Source organism: Somniosus microcephalus, chromosome 6 (genome assembly GCF_052327205.1).
Source record: "Somniosus microcephalus isolate GS21.2 chromosome 6, FLI_Smic_1.0, whole genome shotgun sequence".
In the NCBI taxonomy this organism is placed as follows: domain Eukaryota; kingdom Metazoa; phylum Chordata; class Chondrichthyes; order Squaliformes; family Somniosidae; genus Somniosus; species Somniosus microcephalus.
The window spans coordinates 228,427,299-228,444,599 of record NC_140992.1 but is presented as its reverse complement, the minus strand read 5'-3'; the positions used below and the strand labels follow the sequence as shown (position 1 = coordinate 228,444,599).

The 17,301-nt window shown below is 45.7% G+C and overlaps 1 protein-coding gene across 2 annotated transcripts in view; it reads right to left on the bottom strand.

Annotated features, from left to right (window-relative positions):
• The window catches only part of shcbp1 (SHC SH2-domain binding protein 1), a 47,601-nt gene that overhangs the window by 28,510 nt on the left and 1,790 nt on the right, over positions 1 to 17,301 (bottom strand). For both annotated transcript variants that reach the window (XM_085991528.1, XM_085991529.1), the window contains exons 2-4: positions 5,779 to 5,832; positions 5,312 to 5,479; positions 2,123 to 2,238 (exon numbers count right to left, since the gene is read on the bottom strand). In XM_085991528.1, the coding sequence (XP_085847654.1) occupies positions 2,123 to 2,238; positions 5,312 to 5,479; positions 5,779 to 5,832 (338 nt within the window). The remainder of the gene's footprint in view (positions 1 to 2,122; positions 2,239 to 5,311; positions 5,480 to 5,778; positions 5,833 to 17,301) is intronic.

Sequence of the window (17,301 nt, the reverse complement as noted above, 5' to 3'; positions counted from 1 at the left end):
CTTGGGGAAATCGGTTTGTTGAACACAATCTTCAAAAGACTGCTTCGACATTGAGAAAAATATCCTTATTCGCCTAGGAATTTGTCATGGTCTTCAGTGCACTATTCGCCAAGCTGAGGGACAATATTAACTCCTTATATGCATTTACTATCAGTGACTGCGGTTTCAATGGGATGAAAATCAGGCAGGTTCTACAATGGGTGCACGATCCACTCCGCCAGATTACTGCCCTGACAGCGTAGTTTAAAATGACCCACAGTATTTCTAAGAACTTACTGAGAGGGTTGTAAAAACTACAGGTGATGCCCCTTTTAAAAGGAAAGTCAACAGTTTGTGTAGTGCACATTTGGTTCTTGTTCTGTATTAGTACCGTGCCAATCTTTCTGCTTTGTGCCTTGCTCTGCTTGTAAATAATTCTGGGCAAGTAGCTTTAGTCTGTAAACAGTGGGCTAGTAGTGTGGTATTTTTCTGCCTTCGGAGATGAGAAGATAAGATGTTAGGCATTCCATATATTCCTTAGTAAGAAATATAGCATATGGGGATAAATGTTGGACCCGAGCTATACTAATCTATATACAGAATGAAATCCCAGGTTTCGGTTCATGATAAAGCCAGTCTGCGTATGGAAATTATCAAATCATAAACATGAGAAAAAGTGTTATAAATAATTTGAACTGACAAATCTTGGTGACTATATATCTGAAACAAGAGTGTTTGGGAAAAATGCTAGCAAAACATTGTGGGCCTACAAGTCCTGAAGGGAGAGAAAACAGCACGCACCATGGACTGGTGGACCCAATGAATTTTTTGAATTTTCTGTTTTAATTTCAGATCTGCTGCATTTGCTACTTGTCTTTTTCCTCTTTTTTTGTTGCTATTTTCTCACCATTTTTGTTTGTTTACTCATTGATTCCTCATGCAAGTCCTCTTTGTTATAACTCCAGGACACTAATCTTTGGGATGGTTCTTTTCACCCTACACTATTTGCACATTCTTGTGTTCTTTTAATGTCTCTCCTTTACCTCACTATTAGATAATATAAAAGTGAATCCATTTTCTATTAAGCAATCTTGAGGTCATTCATTACTCTTTTTCGGTGATTGGTTTATCTGTTCATTCACTCCCGCGCCCCTTTTTTCTCTCAATTTTTCCAACCTAATTAAAATTCCTGCTTCTCTGTCAGTTACACATCCAAAATGAAATAACATTTCCCTTTTGTTACGTATCTGTAAGGCTAGGTCTGAAGTTGAGATACCAAGCCAGGTGCATTACATTTTTTTTTCAAACTGTATTTTGGACACATATACTGTGCAACAAAACCCTCCACTGGATTGTTTTATAATCTAGACCTACTGAAGGCATAAAAACATAATCTAACAGAGACCTTAATTTGGTGTCAAAAATTGGCAACTTTGCCAAACTGGTCAAAAAGATTAGTGTGCTGGAGTTAGAACAAAGAGGATTTGCATGAGGAATCAATGAGTAAACAGAATCAAAAGTATAACTAAGCTTGTAAAAGAGCTAAAAACTATACTTTTCTAAAACTTACTATAAGCTGAAAGGCTTGGCTCTGGAATTTGAATAAAAGAAAACACCAGGAGCTTAACAAAACTTCTCAAAACTAGAGGAAAAAAGACCTGCGCTCTCATGCAAGTTCTGAGCCTCTTTCCAGGGCAGGAACATGGGGGTTACAAGAGAGGAAATGGCACTCCTAATGATATGACAAAAGAAAATTCCCCAGTCAATCAAGATTTGACAAGTTCCTTGAATGCGTGAAGGATGCCTGAATGCTGAATGACAATGGATAGGCACAAGTATTAAGGAGTGAAATTTAAAATTGATAATGGCTCAACATAGATTTGAATCAGTGAAATTTGAGAAGCAGGAGTAAATAATATTCATACTTTTCTCACAGCACACCAAAAATGCCTCACCTCATTGGTATAACCAAGGGATTGAAGCCCATTAGATCTTGGAGAACACATATACTATAATGGAGTTGCATTAATGTGGTATTTATCCACTGTAGCTGGGTTAACTAGGCTCTGCAGCAATGCATGCAGAAGTACCAAAATGCAGTAGTTACCATTACTGTATACATTTATTTAAAATAGACATTTACCTCAACAAGCACCTCAAACATATCATTGGACCAGATTGCTTGCCATCCATATGGTTCTAGGACCTTCTCCAAATATTCTGCAATGAAATCTTTCACTTCTGATGGTTTAGTATCACCTGTTAGTTAAGAGAACCACAATCAAAACCATCAACAGTGAATCCTCAATAACTTTAAACTAATATACTAATCGAGAATTTTAGACAGCATTCCGCACCCTAAAAACTTAAGACAAAAATATGGAATGAGAAAGACGATCAGATGCCATTTTGAATCCCTTCCATAGATCTTGTATAATTTACTCTACAATGGACATCATCCAACTTATTTTAAGCTAGCTGGAGTGCCCGGCGTTGCCGAAGATTTTTTGAGGGCATATAAATGAGTTTGTCTGTCTGAGGGGGGGGGGGGGGGGGGGGAAAGGAGAGAGAGAAAAAGAGAGAAAAAGAGAGAGAGAGAGAGAGAGAGAGAGAGAGAGCAACATTGGAGACAAACGCACCGGTTTCTTCACCCAGAGAAGAGGCGTCCGGCAGGGCTGCAATTTGAGCCCGACCCTGTTCAACATATACATAAATGAATTAGCAGACATGCTGGAGCAAAGCGAGTCACCGGGTCTCTGTCTCCTGGATGGAGAAGTGAACTCCCTGTTCTATGCAGACGACCTGGTTCTGCTGTCTCCCACAGAACAGGGATTACAGCAACAACTAGACCTACTCGACAAATACTGCCAAAATTGGGCCCTTTAACAGTAAATCTAAAGAAAACCAACATCATGATTTTTCAAAAAAGGCCCAGGTGTCAGGAAAACAAATACCAGTTTACTCTCAGTGATACCATCATAGGACACACTATGAGCTACACTTACCTTGGTCTAACCATTACAGCATCAGGGAGCTTCAGCATAGCAGTGAATGCACTAAAAGAAAAAGCCCAAAGAGCCCTATATGCAATAAAAAGAAAATTCTACAACATCCAAATCCCAATCAAAATCTGGCTCAAAATATTTGACAGCATAATCCTGCCCATTGCGCTGTACGGTAGTGAAGTATGGGGCCCGCTCAATCACCATAGCTACACTAAATGGGAAAAACACACAATAGAAGCCCTACATGCAGAATTTTGCCGAAGCATTCTTCGCACCCAAAGGAAAACACCAACAAATGCATGCAGAGCCGAACTAGGCAGATACCCACTGATAATAAACATCCAAAAACAAGCACTAAACTTCCTAAAATCACCTCAAATCTAGCTCCCCAGACACCCTTCATTTTAAAGCCTTCCAGACCCAAGAGCTAAACCCAGAAAAGAGTCCCCTGAGTCAGCTGCAACTGAAACTAAGTACTCCTACTCAGCCGGACCCTGACCAGTCCCAGACCAACACTGCCGTCCAAACACCAATCCGAGTGAACCAAATCATTAAACAATGCAAAGAAACCTACCTGGAACATTGGAACAAAATAACCAAAAGCCAAAGCAGATTAGAATGTTACCGGGCCCTAAAAAGAGAATATAAACTAGCAGACTATCTCTCGACCATCAGAGACACAAAACAGAGACAGACCCTCACCAGGTACAGACTAAGCGACCACCAACTGGCAATTGAAAAAGGAAGATACAAGAAATCCTGGCAGCCTAGAGAGAATAGAATATGTGATCAATGTCTGGCCGGCGAGGTTGAGACAGAGATGCATTTCCTCCTAAAATGTGAAAAATTCAACACAACAAGAAACATATTATTTGACAAGCTCAGCCAAACAACCCCAGATTTCAAAGAATTGGATGACCTGTCAAAATTAAGATTAGTCCTGGGAGAAGGAGACAGATTATACCTTGGTGCCAAATATGTAACAACATGTCACAACCTGAGGACTGTTTAAAATTAATACTGAATGTACCCAACGATGTTCAACGACTGTTTAAATTAATATTGTTTAAACTAATATTGTATATACCCAACGAAGGTCAAAATTGTTTGACACCTACAGAATGTTGGAAAACTGTACTTTGTTATGTAAGCTTTGGCAATATGGTTCCCTGTAAACTTTCATGCCAATAAAGCATTTGAATTGAAATTGAGAAGGAAGAGGAGAGGAGAGAGCCGCCGCTCCTCCGGTCGATGTGTTGCGGGCCGACCCCTGATGAGCGCCCGATCCGCTGAGCCAGAGCCCTTGCCACTGCTCGCTGTCTCTTGGGCCACGTGGTTCTCTGTTTTCCCGCGCAGCCGGCCAGAGAGAAGAAAAACAAAAGAGATGAAGAGAGACGCGACTGAGTGAACGATCTAATTTAAAGCAGCCTCTCCCCCACTAAAAGGTGAGAGCCGGAGAGAGATTTTGCGGGTGAAGGGCGGCGGCTGCCAGCGCGTCAGGCCCGGCTGGTCTTTAATGGCCGCCACTCACCTCAGCTCAGCTCCCGCTCGGCAGTTTGAAGGATTAGGCCCCGCCCACAAATGTCATGAAACGCCCCCCAATTGGTCAACCATCACGTCACTCAACGCTAATGAGCGGTAGGATTGGTCAACCGCTAATGAGCGGATTTTTGAACGTTTTTTGTATACTGTCCGAACAATTTTTGTCTGACCAAAAAGTAAATACACCTATGACACTCCCCCTACATATGTGTAGGTACGCTCCATAACTTTTGAGTGTAAGACAGACAGAGACAGACAGCTTTATATATATATAGATTTCCTAAGAGAAGTGAATAACCAGAGGCAAAAAAGATAAAACTGTGAAATTTCTTCTTGGTTTCCAAGGTAACCTAGCAAAACTCCAAAATATCCACCTTGTATTACAATCTGTCTTATGTGGCCCACGTAATTGCATTCCATCAACACAGGAACTATTATGTTCCACAGAATATTTGATCACTTTCGCATACAATGATCAAAACCTACAACTCCTTTCTTAACCAGATATTTATCCAGCTCTTTTATTGTCAAAACATTAAGTATTTCTACATATTATGTGTTCTGTAGGAAAAATATTCTTCCATCTGTAATCTCACTTGTATACCTACCCACTCTTTTTGCTGCCAGTCAAAGTTAAATACCTCCTTGTATCTGCATTATCCATACTTTTCATTTTAAAGATCTGGATCATGATGTAGGATCAATATTCTAGTACTACTTTCCACCTATACTACTTTTAATATAGAAATTTTAATTTAGAAACACTATTGTTGAAAATTACAAACCCAAGATGTAGTCCTGGTAAGCCCTGTATCGCTCATAGTAGGAAAGTTGGGTTGTCTCAACCACCTCTGGAAACTTGGCCGTTCCACCATGCAAAAGTTTATTGGAAGTTATTTCCTTTTTGGGACTGTCACAATTGCCTCTACTTTCCACTTGATCCTGAAAGAGACCTGGATTTAAAAATAGAACAAAAAAGTACTGTTTACTGTCAAGCACAACTCCTTAGACAACTGGAAATAAACACACTAGTTCCTTACTAACTTTAGTGTTAGATCCAGTATTACAATTATATTATTATTGTACTAATGGTATTTACCTACAGAACCTGCAAAGAATCTCACAGAGAACAACAGCTGCTCTTGAAGCATGACTGATATTGAATCCTGCAAGATCAACTGACAGGGTTATCTGCACCCGAAGGGTATTATGGACCATAATTCGCGAGTTACCACACTGTTTGGATACTTACGAGTAGCGATATTGCCAACTGATCCATTGGGGCTGTCAAGTCCACCACTGTCCACTGCAGGAAATAGTGAAGAGATTGCATTAGTGTGAGCATTAGCAAGAATAGAAGTACATATTTGAAAAGAGCAACATTTAATACATCAAAACTCATGATGCTACATTTTTTACAGTGTGCATAGGAACATGAAAGGCCATTTGGCCCCTCGGGCCTGTTCCATCATTCAATGAGATCATGGCTAATCTGCAACCTAACACCATATAGCTGCCTTTGCCCCATATCCCTTAATACCTTTGGTTAACAAAAATCTATCAATCTCAGATTTAAAATTAACAATTGACCCAGCATCACTACCATTTGCAGAAGAGTGTTCCAAACTTCTACCACCCTGTGTGTAGAAGTGTATCCTAACTTCTCTCCTGAAAGGTCTGGCTCTAATTTTTAGACTATGATTCCCCAACCGGCAAAATAGTTTATCTACCCTAAAGAGGTTATCGTTGCTCCTAATGTGTAGAAACTTTGGGCAGTAACTTTGACGTTTCAATGGTTATTACGAAGCAGACTAGAATCAAACTTCAAAAATTATTTGGGCAGCATTAGGAAATGTATTCCATCATCTACCTCCTTTTTGCATTCTTCCATTATCACAGCAACATATTACCCAACAAGCCACTTGAATTACGTACATTTTTTGCTTACAACCCCTAACAGTGCTTTTGTACCTATGAACACAAGAACATAAGTAGGAGGAGCAGGAGTAGGCCATACTGCCCCTCGAGCCTGCTCCGCCATTCAATATCATGGCTGATCATCTACCTCAACTCCACTTTCCCATCCTTTCCAACAGGAATGTCAAACCCTGTGCCCAAATCACAGAATAACTACGCATGCACCCATTTATATATAGAACAAAATGGTTAGTACAGTTAATCCTTAAAAGTCATCAATGTGGAGAAACACAGGTTTCACTTTTAACCTGTGTAAAGGGAATTTACAAGTTTGTAACTCTCAAAATTGGTTGGGGAACACTGTGACCCTGCAGCTACTATCTAGAATGGGGTGTCTAAGCTTTTGTCTTGTGGATGATTTAAAGTTTAAATCCATCTTCATATTAATTTCTATATATCTCAGGTTGCTCATTCTAAAAGGCCGTGGTGCTTTGACAACCAATGATGCAACAACAATAAAAGCAGTGCTTTCTGACACTCCAGACCTACAAAATTCAAGCAGGACAAACCAGCAAATAAGAAATATAAGCACAAATAGGACCGAGTTGCCTGGGCTTCAAGGGCTAGATTACCAGGGTTCAGGGGTCACACGTTGCCCTAAAGCTGCGGGTTGGACCCCCCCCCCCCCCAATCCCCCGACCTAGGGCGTGACAGTGGCCAAAAGTGTTGACTCAAAAGGAACAGCAGGCGAGATGTCTGGAATCACAGTGGCACTGATTTTGGTCAAAAGGCTTATTGCTTATGAACTCAAACGTGTTAACAGTAGAAAAAAAGCAATATGTTAGGAAAGCTAAACAAAGAAGACGCCCTGAAAAAGTTAGATCTCTAACATAAAGAGATAAACAGAAAAATAAAGTCGCTAGAGGAATGGAGGGCAGAAGCGGTGAAATCAGCTACCGAGAATACTGAAATTAGATCAGGGCTAAAGAAAAGAAAACTGAGGATATACTGCTGATGTTTGAACAGGGGCGATGGGAAATAAATTACTGGAGACAAAAGGAATAAAGCAAATAGTAGAAAACGCATACTGAAAATTAAAAAATTACAGCATTAAAGGGCATTCATTCATCATACCAATAAACGACGCAAGGAGTGCAAATTAGAGTGGGTGAATTCAATACCAAATGAGGTACAAGAGAGATAGAGGGAAAGAAAGATTGGATTGAGAGAGGAAAAAAAAGTAAAAAAAGTTTTAATTTTACATTTTTAAAATCTCCAACAATTAAAACTTGAAAGAATGAGGTCCTCACTAATGTGGTGAGTTTAATTTGTATCTACCATGCAAATACAGCAACTTCACACCATTCAATGCATTCCAATGGTGAGACAGACAATGAGATGCTGGTTTCCTTAAGCTAATAGCAGAACAGTGCATCTCAGGCAGCAGCTTTTGGATTTCGTCAGCTGTGGCTCAGTGGGTAGCACTCTCGCCTCCGAGTCAGAAGGTTCTGGGTTTAAGTCGCACAAAAATGTAAGCCGACACTCCAGTGCAGTGCTGAGAGAGTGCTGCACTGTCTGAGGTGCCGTCTTTCGGATGAGACGTTAAGCCGAGGTCCCGTCTGCTCTCTCAGGTGGGCGTAAAAGTTCCCATGACACTATTTCGAAGAGGAGCAGGGGAGTTATCCCCCGTGTCCTGGCCAATATTTATCCCTCAATCAACACAACAAAGAGATATTATCTGGTCATGATCACATTGCTGTTTGTGGGAGCTTGCTGTGCGCAAACTGGCTGCCGCGTTTCCTACACTACAACAGTGACTACACTCCAAAAGTACTTAATTGGCTGTAAAGTGCTTTGGGACGTCCGGTGGTCGTGAAAGGCGCTATATAAATGCAAGTCTTTCTTTGCCTGAAGTTGCTGTAGCATTTGCATATAAATAACGGCGAGTGCCATTAGCCTCACCCTTATTTTGACAGCAAATTATGGCCCAATGTTTACGTACATAAAAGGGACCAAGTGGTTGGCCAAGCCTTTTCATCCATTTATCAAAATGCGACACAGAGACCTGGGGGTGTACGTACATAAGTCTTTGAAGGTGGCAGGACAAGTTGAGAAGGCTGTTAAAAAGGCACACGGGATCCTTGGCTTTATAAATAGAGGCATGGAGTGCAAAAGTAAGAAAGTTATGCTAAATGCTTATAAAACACTGGTTAGGCCCCATGGAGTACTGTGGCCAATTCTGGGCACCAAACTTTAGGAAGGATGTCAAAGCCTTGGATGGTTGCAGTGGAGATTTACTAGAATGCTACCAGGGATGAAAGACTTCAGTTACGCAGAGAGACTAGAAAAACTGAGGTTGTTTTCTTTTGAGCAGAGGTGGTTATGGGAAGATTTGATAAAAACCCCCTCATAATTTTGAACACCTTTGATAGACTAAATAAGGAAAAACCGTATTTAAGGTAATTGGCAAAAGAACCAGAGGCAACATGAGGAAGAAAATGTTTGTACAGCGAGTTATGATCTGGAATGCACGGCCTGAAAGGGTGGTCTAAGCAGGTTTAATAACTTTCAAAAGGGAATTGGATAAATACTTGAAGGGGAAAAATGTGAAGGGCTATGGGGAAAGAGCAGAGGAGTGAGCTAATTGAATAGCATTCAAAGAGCCAGCACAGGCCAGAGAAGCTGAAAGGCCTCCTTCTGTGCAGTATCATTTTATGAAATGACACCCAAAAAGCTTCATTGTAAAAGATATCAGCCCGGATTTTGTGTCGAGAATAACGGTGAAACTATCAGCGCTCACCATTATTATGGAGTAAATCGGACAGCAACTTCCGGAGTCTGCATGTGCGCAGTTAAACATGGAAATCTGAAAGTTGCTGTCCGTTTTGCCCTGCTCCTCCACAAGCTTTGCTACACTAGTACCTCGCCAATAGAATCGGCATTGAAAAGCATGTAATGCCGTGAAGTTGCTGTACTTACCCACTAAACATGCCAGAAAAGGTTAGGGCTGGTGCATTCAGGTGTAAGCGAATTTTTAATAGCATAAGTCATAATTGCTGCCAAACAAACCTCTCTAGCACTGAAATTTAATTTTACAAGCGTGGTGTCTCATTCCTTCAGAATTGAATTAGTGTTTGCAGATCTTTTGCAAAATTAAAATAATTTTATTTACTTTTCTTTCCGTCTCTTATCTCTCTCTCTTAATCCCAACTTTCTTTCCCTCTCTTTATTTGGCTTTTGGTACATGATTTTACAATGAATTAAATCTAATTTATACTTCCTGATATTGGCCCAGAACTTCGGGTCTCCACGGGTGAGTACGCACGGGGTACTCACCCATAGGCCCAATGGAAGTGTCGGTTTCCTGCATGCGCGGGAAACCGGCACTTCCGTTCCCCTGAAAGAAGGGGTTCAGAGTTCAAACGCATGCGCAGGAGAGGCTGCGCGTGCGCATCGAACTTATGGTTTTTTTTTTTTTTTTTTAAATACAGGTTTTCCCGGGAGGGTAAGTCTGCAGAAGTTACACATTTAAAAAGGTGTAAGGCCTGCTTTTTACAAGGTAAGTGGTGAATTAATTAAAATTAAAACATTTTTTCCACTGGTTTATTATTTTTAAATACTTTAAAGAAAGGTAAGTTTATTTTTAGCCCTGTTAGAAAATAAAATTATTTTTCTCTAACTTTTAAACAATTTAAATTTTTTCATGTAATTTATAGTTTAATAAAAAATTTGATTTTTTAAAATTTATTTGAAGATTGTGATGTTTTGGGGCCCGTAGTATTTAAGTTTTGACAGCTCTTCCTGTCAAACTTATGAATGGGCATTTCCCTGCTCCAATTGGCTCCCCATGGTCCACGTGATCCCAGGGGATGCATCGAACTAACTGCGCCCCTGGGATACGCAAGCACTGCGCGCCGGCAGCTGGAGCAGGCCCAGGATCGGAATTCCACGGGGGCCCACAGTTCAACGGCCGGCACGCTAGGTAAGTGCAGGTCAGGGGCTTACACCCGCGGGAAGCCCCCGACCCGAATTTCTGGGCCATAGACTCTGCGAGTCAGTAAGGATTCTTCAAGCTGATTGGCTGAAGAGCCACGCTGTTGCTTGACCTGCTCACACACACACCACAGATCCCCTGTAGAGGGTGCCGCGCTGGAAATGGTCTCTAATAATACCGCAAGTTGCTGCTCAAAAGCCAGTGAGAAGTCTATGGGCAGCTTTCTGCGTGATGAACGGCTATCACCTTTCCTTAGCCGCTGACTGTAAAATCCGGGCAATTGAATTCCCAACACAGACAACACTTTTAAGTCTTAAAAATGTCTCAGCATCAGCTTTCCTGGAAAACGTACTCAGGGTTGGAGAATAGCCTCAACACCCAGAGTGAATGAAAATAGATGATTTGTGTTCCCTATTGTGTCATGTCAATTGCCCAACAAATTAAAGATCAAAGAACAGGACAAAGTTTATGAAAAACAGTGACAGACATCAATTAAAGAGAATCCAAAGTTACACATTACATAGTATTTACAGCACAGAAACAGGTCATTCTGCCCAACAGGTCCATGCCGGTGTAAATGCTCCGCACGAACCTCCTAGAAACATAGAAGATAGGTGCAGGAGTAGGCCATTCGGCCCCTCGAGCCTGCTCCGCCATGCAATGCGATCATGGCTGATCATCCAAACTCAGTACCCTGTCCCTGCTTTCTCCCCATATCCCTGGAGCCTTAAGAAATATATCCAACTCCTTCTTGAATATATTTAATGTATTGGCCTCTACTGCCTTCTGTGGTAGAGAATTCCACAGGTTCACCACTCTCTGGGTGAAGAAATTCCTCATTTCAGTCCTAAATGGCCTACCCTTTATCCTTAGACTGTGACCCCTAGTTCTGGACTCCCCGACCATCGGGAACATCCTTCCTGCATCTAGTCTGTCCAGTCCTGTCAGAATTTTATAAGTTTCAATGAGATCCCCTCTCATTCTTCTAAACTTCAGCGAGTACAAGCCCAATCGACCCAATCTCTCCTCATACGTCATTCCTGCCATCCCAGGTATCAGCCTGGTGAATCTTCGCTGAACTCCTTCCATGGCAAGAACATCCTGATATACCTATCAATTCATTCCATGAAAAGCGACGAGTTAAGATAGTAACTATAGGTTTTTATTGGCTAAATAACAGAGCCCACCCTCGTGGGCGATCGGTTCCAACGAGGGAGAATACTAGCCAAGCGGTCACCTTTATACCTGGGCAAGCAGGCGGAGCCATGGGCGGAGTCAGCTGAGGTAAGCCCAGGTATAGCAGTGTGCGTGGCAAGAGGTAACCTTGTGTAGCGATAACAACAGAGTAAACAGTGATAACAACAGTGTAACAAAGGTGAACGGTTGTGAACGGTAACAGTGGTTTACCACATTCACCACTTGTTTAAAATTGAGTCCGGCGGGGTGAAGTGTACTACCAGTTCGTGTATGTCAGTCTCTCAGGAGGCCTCGTAAGCCTTTCTGATCGGCGCAGCAGCGGCGGCGGTGGTGCAGTATCCGATGGTAATGCTGGTGTCTGCGTGGTCGACGAAGGCTCCTGGGGTTCCGGCATGCCGTCTACAGGAGCTGGATTTGGGGGAGTGCTGGGGGGTAACGGTGGTATCTCGGGGGTGCGAGGTCTCGCAAGGAGACAGTGTCCTCCCGCCCGTCTGGGTATGCCACATAGGCGTACTGGGGGTTGGCGTGCAGCAGGTCCACCCTCTCGACCAGGGGGTCCATTTTATGGGCCCTCACGTGTTTCCGCAGCAAGACGGGCCCCGGAGAAGTCAGCCATGTTGGTAGCGAGGTTCCCGTAGTCGACTTCCTGGGGAAAACAAACATTCGTTCATGGGGGGGGGGGGGGGGGGGTGGCGTTAATGGCAGTGCAAAGCAGTGACCGGATGGAATGGAGTGCTGCCGGGAGGACTTCCTGCCAGCGAGAGATTGGGAGGCCCTTAGACTTTAGGGCTAAGAGGACGGCCTTCCAAACTGTCGCGTTTTCTCTTTCCACCTGGCCATTCCCCCGGGGGTTGTAGCTGGTGGTCCTGCTCGCAGCAATACCTCTCGCGAGCAGGAACTGGCGAAGTTCCTCGCTCATGAAGGATGCGCCCCGGTCGCTATGTATATAGTTCGGGAACCCGAACAAGGCGAAGAGGTCGTTCAGGCATTTGATGACCGTGGTACTGGTCATGTCTGGGCAGGGGATGGCAAAGGGGAAATGGGAGTACTCGTCAATAATGTTGAGGAAGTACACATTACGGTCAGAGGACGGGAGGGGCCCCTTAAAATCGATGCTCAAGCGCTCGAAGGGGCGGGTGGCCTTGATCAGGCTTGCTCTGTCCGGCCTATAGAAATGCGGTTTGCATTCGGCACAGGTTTGGCAGTTCCTGGTCATGGTCCTGACCTCCTCGATGGAGTAGGGCAGGTTGCGGGCCTTAATGAAGTGGTAAAGTCTGGTGACCCCGGGGTGGCAGAGGTCGTTGTGGAGAGTCCGTAGTCTATCAACTTGCGCGTTTGCGCAAGTACTTCGTGATAGAGCATCCGGGGGGTCGTTGAGTTTACCAGGCCGGTACAAGATATCGTAATCGTAGGTGGAGAGCTCGATTCTCCACCTCAAGATCTTGTCGTTCTTGATTTTGCCCCTCAGCTTGTTATTAAACATAAAAGCGACCGAACGCTGGTCGGTGAGGAGGGTAAATAGTTTGCCTGCCAGGTAATGCCTCCAGCGTCGTACTGCCTCCACGATCGCCTGGGCCTCCTTCTCGACAGAAGAGTGTCGGATCTCAGGGCCCTGGAGGGTCCTTGAGAAGGCGGCCACAGGTCTCCCCGCCTGGTTAAGGGTTGCAGCTAGGGCGAAGTCGGATGCATCGCTCTCCACTTGGAAAGGGATGGACTCATCCACTGCGTGCATTGTGGCTTCCGCAATGTCTCCTTTTATGAGGGAGAAGGCTGCGCATGCTTCTGCTGTCAGGGGGAAGGAGGTGGACTTCATGAGGGGTCTGGCTTTGTCCGCATAATTGGGCACCCATTGGGCATAGTAAGCGAAGGGCCCCAGGGTTCTCTTCAGTGCCTTTTGACGAAGGGGAAGCTCCATGAGGGGGCGCATTCTTTCGGGGTCGGGGCCGATGACTCCGTTCTCTACTACGCAGCCAAGGATGGCAAGGCGCGGGGTGTTAAACACACATTTCTCCTTATTGTAGGTGAGGTTCAGCCGTTGGGCCGTACGGAGGAATTTCTCCAGATTAACATCATGGTCCTGCTGGTCGTGGCCGCAGATGGTGACGTTATCTAGATAAGGGAACGTGGCATGCAGCGCGTTCTGGTCAACCATCCGGTCCATCTCCCTTTGGAAGACCGAAACCCCGTTGGTGACGCCGAAGGGATCCCTAAGGAAGTGGTAGAGGCGGCCATTCGCCTCGAAGGCGGTATAATGGCGGTCCTCAGGGCGGATAGGGAGTTGGTGATAGGCAGACTTAAGGTCGATGGTAGAGAATACCCGGTACTGTGCAATCTGATTGACCATATCAGATATGCGGGGAAAGGGGTATGCGTCCAGCTGGGTGTACCGGTTTATGGTTTGGCTGTAGTCGATGACTAGGCGGTGTTTATCGCCGGTCTTAACGACTACGACCTGGGCACGCCAGGGGCTGTTGCTCCTCTCGATGATGCCCTCCTTCAGGAGTCGCTGCACCTCGGAGCTAATAAAAGCTCTGTCCCCGGCGCTGTACCGCCTGCTCTTGGTAGCGACGGGTTTACAGTCGCGGGTGAGGTTCGCGAACAAGGAGGGGGGCGGGACTTTGAGAGTGGAGAGGCCGCAGGTGGTATGCGGCGGGCGGTTTAAAACCTGCTGGTTGTAGACTGTGAGTGGGGGGAGGGGTCCACCGTATGCCAGGGTGACACTTTAGAGGTGGCATTGGAAATCCAGCCCTAGTAGGACGGCAGCGCAGAGCTGGGGCAGGACGAGAAGTTTAAAGTTTTTATATTCCGTGCCCCTAACCGACAGGGTCACCACACAGTAGCCGCTGGCGTCAGTTGAATGTGACTTCGACGCCATCGAAATCCGCTGGTGCGTTGGCTGGACAGTGAGGGAGTAATAGCTCACCGTGTCTGGGTGAATAAAACTCTCCGTGCTTCCGCTGTCGAACAGGCAGGTCGTGGCGTGGCCGTTTACTCCGATGTCCATCATAGACTTGGACAGATGATGCGGGAGGGCTTGGTCAAGCATGACAGAGGCCAGTGTATGGCTGAGCGAGCTGCTGTAGTCTGCGGGCGGGGCGGTGGTCGGGTCTGGAGACAAGGTGGCGGTCGAGTGCGGTGAACAAAATGGCGGCGCCCACGAAGTTGAACAAAATGGCGGAGAAGATGGCCGCCCCCACAACTCACATGAGGCACTACTGGCGTCGGTGGCCTTGATCAAAGATGGACACCCCCACGACCCACCTGAGGCGATGCTGGCATCTGTTGCCTTGATTAAAGATGGCCGCCCCCACAACTCGCATGAGGCACTGCTGGCATCAGTGGCTTTCCTCCTGCAGGCCTTCGCGAAGTGGCCTTTCTTTTGGCAGTCGGAGCAGGTCGCGTTCCTTGCAGGGCAGCGCGCCCTCGGGTGTTTCGCCTGGCCACAGAAGCAGCAGGCGGCCCGATCGCGGGGCTCCGCTGCCGCAGCCGGTCCCGGGGGTGGCGGTCCCGATCGATTCCGGGACACCGACGCTGTGGTAGGTCCCAGGGGCGGCGGTGCGAGGGGTATTGCGGCCGGAGTTGGGCCCGAGTCCCAGGGTCGCGCAGCATTGTACCTGGAGTACGCCTCGAGGTCCCGATGGGCCACTTCCAAGGAGCGAGCGAGAATAGCAGCTGTTTTCAGGTCAAGGTCCTTTGATTCCAGCAGTCTTTGCCGTGAGTAGTCTGACCGAAGGCCTTTCACGAAGGCATCGCGGATATTTCCATCGGTATGTTCTGCAGCTGTTACAGCTTTAAAGTCACAGTCCCTGCCGAGTATTTGTAGCGCCCGTAAGAAATCATCAACCGACTCTCCTGGCTGTTGCGAGCGGGATCTTAGGAGATGTCTGGCATACATAGAATTTACAGGGCTCTGGTACTGCTCTTTTAGCAGGTTGAGGGCGTCCTCGTAAGTAGCAAGGTCCCGGATGAATGCAAATACTTTAGGGCTCACCTGGGCAGTCAGAACTCTTAGTTTGGATCCCGGAGGCACGCCGGATTCTCCCAGGTAGGATTCGAAACAGCTCAGCCAGTGTTCGAAGTAGAGGGCTGAGTTCGCTGCCTGTGGGTTTAGATCCAGGTACGGCGGTCGGAGGGCTCGCAGCCAGGCCGGCTGCTGTAGCTGGCCGTTTGGCTGCTCCGATCCACTCATTTCAAAATTTAGCCAATAAAATTGATATACCTATCAATTCATTCCGTGAAAAGCGACGAGTTAAGATAGTAACTATAGGTTTTTATTGGCTAAATAACAGAGCCCACCCTCGTGGGCGATCGGTTCCAACGAGGGAGAATACTAGCCAAGCGGTCACCTTTATACCTGGGCAAGCAGGCGGAGCCATGGGCGGAGTCAGCTGAGGTAAGCCCAGGTATAGCAGTGTGCGTGGCAAGAGGTAACCTTGTGTAGCGATAACAACAGAGTAAACAGTGATAACAACAGTGTAACAATAGTGAACGGTTGTGAACGGTAACAGTGGTTTACCACACATCCTTCCTCAAATAAGGCGACCAGAATGGCACACAATACTCAAGGTGTGGTCTCACCAAAGCCCTGTACAACTGCAGCAAGACATATCCTTGTTCCTGTACTCAAACCCTCTCACTACAAAGGCCAACATGCCATTTGCCTTCTTAACCGCCTGCTGCACCTGCATGCTTACCTTCAGCGACTGGTGCACAAGGACGCCCAGGTCTCGTTGCACTTCCCCTTTTCCCAATCTATTGCCATTCAGATAATAATCTGCCTTCCTGTTTTTGCCACCAAAATATGTTAGTCACCTCAGCTCCTCCCACCCTTCTTCGTTTGACTCCCATCAATATATCCTTCCATTCCTTTCGCCCTCATGTTTATCTAGCTTCCCACAAAATGCATCTATGTTAGTCACCTCAGCTACTCCTTGTGGTAGCAAGTTCCACATTCTAACCAATCTCCAGGTAATAAAGTTTATCCTGAATTACCTATTGGATTTATTAGTAACTACCTTGTATTTATGGCCCCTAGTTCTGGTCTCTCCCGCAAGTGGAAACATCTTCTCTCCGTCTACCCTATCAAACCCTTTCAGAATCTTAAAGACCTCAAATCAGGTCACCCAGCAGTCTTCACTTTTCTACAGTCGTAGGCCTGATCACAGATGGCGACGAGACAGGCTACAGGGAGGAGGTAAGAGCCCTAGCAGAATGGTGCAAGTACAACAACCTCTCCCTCAACATCAGCAAAACAAAGGAGATGATTGTGGACTACAGGAAGCGGCAGGGGGAGGGACACACCCCAATCTACATCGAAGGGGCTGAGGTGGAGCGGGTCAGCAGCTTCAAATTCCTGGGTGTATTCATTACGGAGGACTTAACGTGGTCCCATCACATCGACGTCGTAACCAAGAAGGCATGCCAACGCCTGTTCTTCCTCAGGAGACTGAAGAAATTTGGAATGGCCCCCCCAGATTCTCACCAACTTCTACCGGTGCACCATCGAGAGTATCCTGTCCGGCTGCATCACTACCTGGTATGGCAACTGCACCGCCATAGACCGCAAGGCTCTACAGATGGTGGTGAAAGCTGCACAACATACTATAGGAATTAAATTACCTGCTGTGCAGGATATCTACCCCGAGAGGTGTCGAGGGAAGGCCCTGA